Source organism: Plecotus auritus (genome assembly GCF_963455305.1).
Source record: "Plecotus auritus genome assembly, chromosome: 4".
Classification (NCBI taxonomy): Eukaryota; Metazoa; Chordata; class Mammalia; order Chiroptera; family Vespertilionidae; genus Plecotus; species Plecotus auritus.
Window position 1 is genome coordinate 97812939 of NC_137775.1, and position 10418 is coordinate 97823356.

Below are 10418 nucleotides of genomic sequence, written 5' to 3' on the forward strand. Positions count from 1 at the left end.
TGACCCATCCACAGCTGCCTATGCTGATGACTTTCTGCTCCAGCCCTAACATGGAGGCTATATATCAGACCCCTACCTTTACCTTACAGCCTTCAGATTCACGGTGCACTTTTACACTTTAAAAATACAGGTTTCTTCATTCCTTTTGTAATTGTTCTATGCTGCCATATTGGAGGAAATAATTTCAAATATTATAATTGAAAACTTAAGAAAAACCCCAGCAGTTCTCACTAGAGATAACCACTCAATTTAAGCTTCTCCCTAATTCATGGTATTTCATTTGCTTGTCATTTAGATTATGCCCATTGTGTCTCTTTACCAAATGACTTTATGATTTACCATGTGATCAAGAATGACTTTTCTTGTTTCCTCTTGGAAGTGAAAGAAGTAGAGTCTGTTTTAGTTGTTTTGTGTTTTGGTTTTTTTGGTTTCACATTTTAACTCAGTGCTCAGGGATGGTCTATTTAATCTTAGAGTATTAAGTTTAATTGACTTGCTTTGTATTGAACTTTATTCATTGCCCGAGCATACCGTATATATTGGCTGAAGTAAAGTTGAGGTCAATGTCAGATGCTTATTAATCTGATACCACTAAATTTCTGATGTTTTACTAAAGTCAAATGCAACTGTGCAGAGCAGCTCTGAATATGATCCTCAGGATCCTTGAATTCCATTTCCTACTATATCATTTGACCATCTCCCGGCCATGTTTTGCCTCCCCTGCTTAGTGAACTCTATGGAGAAGGGGATCACATGCAAATACCAATCACCAGAGATATAGTTAGTGTTCTTGAGGACCATCCAGTGTGTTTCCATCACACCTGTGCCTGTCCCTATCCTAGTACTGCACTCATGTGACATTCTCTCTCTCTCTCTTTTTTTTTTGAAATTTATCTTTTTATTATTTTTTAAAATATATTTTTACTGATTTCAGAGAGGAAGGGAGAAAGAGATAGAGGCAGAAACATCAATGATGAAAGAGAATCATTGATCAGCCTCCTCCTGCATGCCCCGCACTGGGGATCAAGCCTGCAATCCAGACATGAGCCCTGACTGGGAATCAAACCGTGACCTCCTTGTTCATAGGTTGATACTCAACCACTGAGCCACGCTGGCCAGGCTTATCTTTATTATTGAAAGTATTACAGATGTCCCCTATTTTCCCCCATTGACCTCCTGCACCCAGATCCCAGCTCCCCACCCCCCAGACCTTCACCACATTATTGTCTATGTCCATGGGTTATGCATATATGTTCTTTGGTTAACCTCTTCCCACCCATCCCTGCACCTCTTCCTTCTGAGATTCGTCATTCTGTTGCATGCTTCCATGTCTCTGGATCTATTTTGTTTGTCACTTTATTTTGTTCATTGGATTCTACATATGAGTGAGATCATGTAATACTTGTCTTTTTCTGACTGGCTTATTTCACTTAATATAATATTCTCCAGGTCTCTCCATGTTGTCTCAAAGAGTAAGAGATCCTTCTTTTTTATAGCTGCATAGTAGTCCATTGTGTAAATATATCACAGCTTTTTTATGAACTCATCTACTGATAGGCACTTTGGCTGTCGTAGCAATATTTTTTTAGTAAATATTTATTGTTCAGATTATTACAGTTGTTCCTCTTTTCCCTCCCCATAGCTCCCCTCTACCCGGTTCCTACCCCACCCCATACCCTTACCCCCCACCCCCCACCACTGTCCTCATCCATAGGTTTAAGATTTTTGTCCAATCTCTTCCCGCACCCTCCCACACCCCTTCCCCCTGAGAATTGTCAGTCCACTCCCTTTCTATGCCCCTGATTATATTCACCAGTTTATTCTGTTCATCAGATTTTTTATTCACTTGATTTTTAGATTCACTTGTTGATAGATATGTATTTGTTGTCACTTTGTTGTTCATAATTTTTATCTTTACCTTTTTTTTCTTCTTCCTCTTCTTAAAGAATACCCTTCAGCATTTCATATTATACTGGTTTGGAGGTGATGAATTCCTTTAGCTTTTTTTTATCTGTGAAGTTCTTTGTCTGACCTTCAATTCTAAATGTTAGCTTTGCTGGGTAGAGTAATCTTGATTGTAGGTTCTTGCTATTCATCACTTTGAATATTTCTTGACACTCCCTCCTGACCTGCATAGTTTCTGTTGAGAAATCAGCTGACAGTCGTATGGGCACTCCCTTGTAGGTAACTAACTGTTTTATTCTTGCTGCTTTTAAGATTCTCTCTGTCTTTTGCCCTTGGCATTTTAATTATGTTGTGTCTTGGTGTGGTCCTCTTTGGATTCCTCTTGTTTGGGGTTCTCTGTGTTTTCTGGACTTGTAAGTCTATTTCTTTCACCAGGTGGGGGAAGTTTTCTGTCATTATTTCTTCAAATAGGTTTTCAGTATCTTGCTCTCTCTCTTCTTCTGGCACCCCCATAATTTGGATGTTGGTACACTTGAAGTTGTCCCAGAGGCTCCTTACACTATCTTCATATTTTTGGATTCTTTTTCTTTTTGCTTTTCTAGTTGGGTGTTTTTTGCTTCTTCGTATTTCAAATCTTTGACTTGATTCTTGGGATCCTCTAGTCTGCTGTTGGATCTCTATATATTATTCTTTATTTTAGTCAGTGTATGCTTACTTTCTGATTGGTCCTTTTTCATATCCTTGAGGGTCTCACTAAATTTCTCGGAGGTTTCTAGAAGATTCTTGAGTAACCTTATAACCGTGGTTTTGAACTCTATATCCAGTATTTTTCTTTCATCCATTTCTTTCACTTAGAACTTGTTTCTTCGTCTCCGCATTTTGGCTGCTTCCTTGTGTTTGTTTCTATGTACTGGGTAGCTGCTAAGTCTCCTTGAGTTGATAGAGTGGCCTTGTGTGGTTGGTGTCCTATAGGTCCCAGTGGCTCAGCCTCCCCAGTCACCTGAGGTGGATGCTCTAGGTGTACCCCTTTGTGGGCTGTGTGCACAGTCTTGTAGTTAATCCTTGATTGCTGTTGGTATCACTGGGAGGAATTGACCTCCAGGCCAATTGGCTGTGATGACCAGCTGTGTCTACACTGGAAGATCTGTTGTGCAGGAGACACCCTTATGGGGCAGGACTTGCTTCAGTGGGGCTTTGGTGCTCACTGAGTCTGCCCCTTCAGTGTGTCTCTTATGGATGTGAAGAGTTGTGATCCAGTATGGTCTCACTCTGACCACTGGGTACACTGTTTCTTGGATCTCCAAGGAGGTGCAAGGTCAGCCACTGTCTGGGGCTGCCCAGCAGGAGCTACAGAGACATCTGCAGATTCCTCCTCTTTGTATGGGGTTCGGAAGTGCCCAGACGAGGCCCAGCTGTGAAGCAAGGCCAGCAGGGCCTTGGGTCTTCTTTTGGAAGCTCTGGGGCTCTCTGACCAAGCTGCAGTTTGACAGGTTTTAGGCGAAAGGACAGGCCATTCATATGCAAAAGCTGATGTGCACAGCCTGGGTGGGATTGTAAATTGGGTGGGGCAGGGTCTCTGGGAATCACCAGGGTGGAGCAAACAGCAATGGCTGCCAGTCAGCCCTGAACTGGAGAAGTCCCCAGTTCTCCGCGTCCCGTGCCCCTGTGCAGGAACAGTGATCGCTGCGAGCCCCTCTAAGAGAATGCCGCCATTGCATTCCTGTCCCGATGCCAGACAGTCCAGTTTCTCTCTGTATGTGCCTGGGTCCCCCAGAGTCTCGCCCGGAACTGGAGTTCAGAGCAAGAAGGCGGTTGTATCTCCCTCCCGATTAAAAGAGCAGCACACCCAGGTGCCAGTACTTTCTGCGCCTACGCATCTCCTACCAGTCTCAATGCACCTTCTTCACCTATCTAGTTGTGGAACTTCCACTCAGCCAGGCTTTCTGTGGTTCTGGGTGGTTGTTGTTCTGCCGTTTAGTTGTGGTATTGATGTGGTTGTGAGAGGCAGCAAGTACAGGCACTTACCTATGCCATTATCTTGGTTTCTTCCATAGCAATATTTTTGCTGATACCTCTCCTAGGGCAAGGAAACAAAGGGAAAAAAATGGTACTACATCAAAATAAAAAGATTCTGAACAGCAAAAGAAACCATCAACAAAATGATGGTTCCCACTGTATGGGAGAATATATTTGTCAATGATACATCTGATAAGGGGTTAATTTCCACAAAATAGTTAAAGAACTCATACAACTTAACAAAAGGAAGACCGACAATCCAATTAAAAAATGGACAGAAGACCTAAATAGACACTTTTTCAAAGAGGACGTACAGATGGCCAAGAAAAAATGCTCAAAGTCACTAATCATCAGAGAGAGGCAAATTAAAATGATAATGAGGTAGCACCTCATACCTGCCAGAATAGCTGTCATCAATAAATCAACAACAAATGCTGGTGAGAATGTGGAGGAAAAGGAACCCTAGTACACTGCTGGTGGGATTGCAGTCTGGTACAACCACTATGGAAAACAGTGTAGAGTTTCCTCAAACAATTAAAAATGGAACTGTGGTCAGGGCCTTTGAGAAGAATGACATCTTTGATGCTGACATCACCAAGGCCCAGTGATCCTACTTCTAGGAATATATCCTAAGAATCCCAAAACACCAATCAGAAAGAATATATGCATCACTATGTTCGTAGAAGCACTATTTGTCCAAGTGCCCATCGTGGATGAGTAGACTTGACATTCTCCCTTTAAGTGAACTGTTTTCCCCTTGAGACCATGGGCTACCCTCCTTCTCACTCCCCACCCCACATGAGATGGTCTGATTCTCTTTTGTATTCTCAGCACTTTAGACACTTCATAGCTTACAGAAATCCACCCATCAAATGTTTACAGAGCTGAATTGGATATAAAGGTACATTTACCCCAGACAAGGGAATAACCAAAGGGATTTTACAACCCAGCTAACTTTGCTAGGGAGTGTAGGATCCCTAACACTAGTTTACTCCCTCCCTGCAGATGTGCAACGCCTTCCACAATGCCAACATTATGGTGCTCATTGCAGGGACTCACTGTGAGTATGCTTCACCCTACGAGAGGGCTGTGTTTTGCACCCTGGGTCCTCTCCTCCCCAGTGTCTGACCCTGTGTGTGTTCTGGGTTTGGTTTGTAGCTTCTGTGGTCAAGGCCTTTGAGAGGAATGAATTCTTCGATGCTGGCATCACCAAGACCCAACTGTTCCTCACCCTCCATGATGCTGTGCTATTTGCCTTGTCAAGGAAGTTTCCAGAGGCCTCCGATTTAAGCGTGGATGAATCTGAGACAGTGATACAGGAAACCTACTCAGAAACAGATAAGGTTGGATGATGTGAAACATGGGTGAGGGTTGAGGGGGCGGTGAGAAGTGGGGGAAGAGAAAGAAGAAGACACCTGATCGGACAGAGATGAGCACGTCCGGGAAAGGGTTTTGAGTATACTCAACATTTATTGAGTATGGCTGTGCCAGACTTTGCGAAGTTGAAATGTTCCCTTCTCAGTTGGTAACTAGCAGTGGACCTGAGTCCCAGGTTCTCCCACTGCCATGACATCTGGATACCATCCAGGGCCCTTTCCCAACTGAAGAGAGGGTTACCCAAACCTCTGAGGCCTCAAGGGCCCTTTTACCGAAAGCTAGGTTAGTGCCAATGCCATATCAATAACTAAATATTTTCAACATCTCAAGCTATGCCTTTAGAATCCTCCCCACCCCACCCTTGGGGTGAATAGTAAAACTGATGAACTTACAGAGGTAAAGATCTGCCAGTCTAACACTTTGGCTATATTTATATTGTGAATAATATAATTTACTCAACCTAACCAAATGCAAAGGAGAATGATATACAAGCCAAAATATTTAGCCATTTGTTAATACTAAGTAAAGACCTGGGCTTACCCCAGTGTTTTCAGACCAGTATCTGCAAAGGTTTTCTCTCAAAAAGAAAATTAAACCACAGATGGGCACCAAAATCTCACCTAATGAGTAGAAATTATTTTTAATTAAACCCCCGATTCATCAACTTACTACATTTCAATAATGCTTGAGTTTTTTATGACAAAAAGAAATTACTGGAGTAACAAGTGTTTATAAAAATTTTAATAAGTAAAAGATAACCAAGCTTGTAAAACATAGCCCTTTTCTTCCTCTTAGTAATGTATTACCAAGAATTTCCCTACCTTTGATGAGCATTCTCATAGGTTAAGTGCCTCTGCCTATCCAGAATAGCTTTCCCCAATAGCTAGATTTGAACATAATTTCTCTATATGGGCAGCCTCGACATTTATTTAGTCTTTGTTAATGCTGTATTCATAGTAAGATTTTGTGCCTTTCTTCACATAGACAAATCCTAGATACTTTATAGTCTCTTTTACATTTTTATTGCTATTTAAAAGGAATAATCTTTTTCATTGTATTTTCTAACTGGCAACTGCTGGTATAAAGGAAACCTATTGATTTTTATTAAATTATTTGGCCATTTTGTGAATCTTTTACTAGTCCAAAAAGGTTTTGTTGTTAATTCTCTTGAATTTTCTAGACAAAAAATATTTTCCACAAATATTATACACTGAGTGGCCATATTATTATGATCTCTGAACACATAATAATCTGGCCACTCAGTGTGTGTGTGTGTGTATTTATTAGAGGCCCAGTGCATGAATTTGTTCATGGGTGGGGTCCGGCCAGCCTGGCCAGGGGGAGGGGACATGGGCGGTTGGCCGGCCTGCCTGCTGGTCGAACTCCTGGTTGAGGGGACAATTTGCATATTAGCCTTTTATTATATAGGATATATACTGAGTGGCCAGATTATTATGCGTTCAGAGATCATAATAATCTGGCCACTCAGTGTATATCTCTTCTTTTCCGGTTGCTAGAATTATTATTTCATTTTCACATATTATGGCATTAGCTAGCCTTCCCAGAACAACTTAAGTGATAATGGCACGTCTTGTCTTACTTCTGAATTTAATGAGAAAAGCTTCTTATGTCTCTTTATTAAGAATAGTGGTGATAGTTGGCTTAAGATGTACTTTATATTTACTAGGTTTTTTAAAAGTATTTTTCTAGTTTATTAACATGCTTGTCAGAATTTAAGACTTGGTATTGAATATATCAAATTTTTCCTATCATTTAAACTAGGGAAGACTAGAAGGGGGAAAAGTTCCATTCGAATGTATTAAATTCAAGATGCCTATTAAATATTCAAGTGGAGATGTCAAGAATGGAAATGAATATATGAGCCAGCAGATCAGGGGAAGGGTTTTAACCAAAAAGTCAGCAGCACATAGAGAGTACAGTAAACTCTTGATTTTGTGGACCTCGATAAATGGACTTTGGATTTAACAGATAGGATTTTCAGTCCATATGTCATATGTGAACATTAACACCCTGTTAATTTTAAAATGCTTATAACCAGGATTTGGTTATCGTTAAATTAAAAGGTTATTTTTTGTTATTTTTAACAAATTTTAGCGAATAGGCCAAATGTTGGAAAAAACACTGTAGTAATTTTGCTGGCATAAATATGACATATCTACAACTATAGTCTGCATATTTAAATCCAAGAGTCACTGCTCGCCAGTAAACAAAGCACGTGGTCACACCGCATTGTGCGGTAAGTGGTTCTGTTATTTCCTGGTGTGACTTCCTGCAGCAGTTTTAAGGCTGCTGGCGATGTTCCCACATGTGCAAAACCACAGCCCAGCCATGTGCATTTGTAATACATATAGAAAAATTTTCTATAAAATTAAACTTTTCATACATACTTAGTAATTTTAATTACACAAATGTGTCCAAATAAGTAAAAATAGGTAAACCAACTAATTTGTCAAATTTTTAACATGTGCATTGGGAAAACCTACTTTATTATATAATGAACTTCCCACTTTAATGGACACCCCCTCACCCAAATTAGTTTGTTATTATCGAGGTTTTACTGTAACAAAAATTATGGGACTAAATTAAATTGCCTATGGGGACAGTGTAGATGAAGAAGAGAAGTGTCTCAGGATCAAGCCTTGGGGTATGCCAACATTCAGAAGTCCAGAAGAAGTAGAGAAGACAACAGAAAGACCAAGAAGAAGCAACCAGGAAGGAAGGAAAAGCGAAAGAGTGTCATATGGAAGAAGAGAAGAATGTTTCGGGAGGGATGAAAGGTGTTAATTCTGTGGAATGTTGCTGCCAAAGCTTACCAGACATCTGCTACATGACAGGCAGAGTGCCTGGGACTGGCATATCAGGAACCAGGCCCTGCCCTGCCTCAAGGAGTTTAGAGTCTAATGGGGAATATATTTTTAAATGAATAAGACAGTACATTACATGTTTATGATAGAGGTATAAGTAAGGCACCGTTGGAACACAAAGCTAAGATCCTGGTTAGTTATCTTTGATATGAATCTGGACCAATGAATAAGTGTGTGTGGCTGAGATGGAGAAGGACAACGCAGACACAGGGAGTTCCATGAGCAAAGGTAAGCAGGAGTCAGGCGTCTTTGGTTAGTTTTATGGCTAGAGCAAAGGTTGGGGCTACAGATGGAGCTAAAGCTAAAGAAGATGAGAAGAGGCCAGGTCACAAGGGCCTTACATGCCCTGCTAAGGATTATAGGGGGTTGGAAAGACAAGTAAGATCGAGGAGACAGGATGTTTCAGAATGCTGCCAAGACCATTGCTATTCAAGTGGTTGACTGTGAAACCCAGGCTAGTTAGAAAATCCAGAGAAATCAGGAGTTATGGATTGATTGAGCCTAAAAAATAGTGAGCAACTGAGGAACCAGAGGGTGCAAAGAAGATGAAAAGCAGATTTAGGCCAGAAATATTTTCTACTTTCCCAGGAATTCATGATTTCTGGTACCTAGAGTTCTGTTATATTTTGAAGTTCCTTGGCTATTCAAAAGTTAAATTTAATTGGAAATTTTAACCCATCTAATTATATGTATTTCAGGATACAGATCCAAGACCAAAAATAAGCAGCAGTATTCTAGAAGGTCCCAAAAATGTAAGTTCCAGCTTCGCCAGGATGCAAAGGCCCATACTAGAGGAGGACTCAGATCTGGACCTAGAGATGGAGCCCATACTGGAGTCAGACACTGGGCTGGATCAGGATCTCGAGATGGAGCGTGAGTCAGAGCTGGAACCTGAGTCTGAGCTGGAGCCGGAAACGGAGCTTGAGCCTGAACTGGAACCTGAACCCAAACCTGAGAATGAGCTGGACCTGGAGTTCAAGCCCAAGCCTACGCCCAAATCCATACCAAGGCCTCAGACTTATCCTCGGCAGCAATACTGGCCTCCCAACTCCCCAAGTCAGAATCAGCCTAGGACACGGTCAGTGGACAAGAGGCATCCACATATGATTCCATATTCATCTCAGGACAGTGACACTGAGGATCCCTAGGAGATGAACTGGGAATAAGGGTCAGATTCCTTTGACAAATCCTCCCACCCAAACAGGGTCACTTGGTCAGAAGCCCTAGAGTAGTTACAAACCAGCAGTACTTGCTTTCGGACTCCTCCACCTGCTGTCTTTCTTCCTTGCTCAACAGTGTGATCTCACTCCCAGATCACAATGCTAAATACCAAGAATTGGCTCTGAATTCCCTGTCCAGGCTCACCTCATTTCACCTTCAGCAGATATTCTAATGAAAGATTTCTTTTTTTGTACATTCTGCACTTCTAGTGTTTTTATCAGATCATCTCTAACTTATTCCTCTCAGTTTGTTTCCCTTTCTCCAAAGAAATGAGGCTCAAATAAAATATATAACTCTAGTTACATTTGGACCCTTCCTGCATTTTCTCCTTTCTCTCTATTCTGTCCGCCTAAGGAAATGGGTAGGAGAAATACCAGAAGTAGGTAGACATGGTGGAGAAGAGATGAGCTAGGAAAATAACAACTAGGTAGCATTTGTATTTTATATGCAAGGTATCTTTACTGAGGCAGGTTAAGCCAGGCCAGCCTCTGAGGCATGCAATACAAGGAACTGTTAGGCTGAAAGCATTTTGCCATCTCTCTAAGGTCAGTATCTTATACTGCCACTGTTTCAGAAGGCCAAGAATCTGTACCAATTGATGAGAACGTTAGCTCTGTAGAACTCTCCCTGGTCTTCAGTTTCATAGTCACCATTGCTTCTTTCCCACAGGTGCTTAAGGTACATGCAATCTAGAGCAGTGGTCGCCAACTGGTGGTCTGTGGACCACTCTTGGTCTGTGAGGTCCGAAAGGTTGGTGTGCTGATCTAGAGTCTGTACTCTGGGTGGACTAAACTTAGTTAAAATCTGTGACAGCCCTGACTGGTGTTGCTCAGTTGGTTGGGCGTGTCGTCCTGTGCACTAAAACATTGACAGGTTCCATTCCCAGACAGGGCACATGCCCAGGTTGCAGGTTCGATCCCTGCAAGGGGGCATGCAGGAGGCAGCCGATCAATGTTTTGCCCTTACATGGATGTTTCTCTATCTCCTTCTCTCCTTTTCTCTCTCTCTAAAAAT

The 10418-nt window shown here is 41.6% G+C and overlaps 1 protein-coding gene across 1 annotated transcript in view; it reads left to right on the top strand.

The window, feature by feature from the left end:
* Positions 1 to 9331, top strand: part of SLC26A8 (solute carrier family 26 member 8) — a gene marked incomplete at both ends in the record, with an annotated part of 96763 nt that extends 87432 nt beyond the window's left edge. The window contains 3 exons of the mRNA XM_080665125.1: positions 4927 to 4981; positions 5080 to 5264; positions 8882 to 9331. Of these exons, the coding sequence (XP_080521251.1) occupies positions 4927 to 4981; positions 5080 to 5264; positions 8882 to 9331 (690 nt within the window). The remainder of the gene's footprint in view (positions 1 to 4926; positions 4982 to 5079; positions 5265 to 8881) is intronic.
* Between the last annotated feature and the right edge of the window lie 1087 nt (positions 9332 to 10418).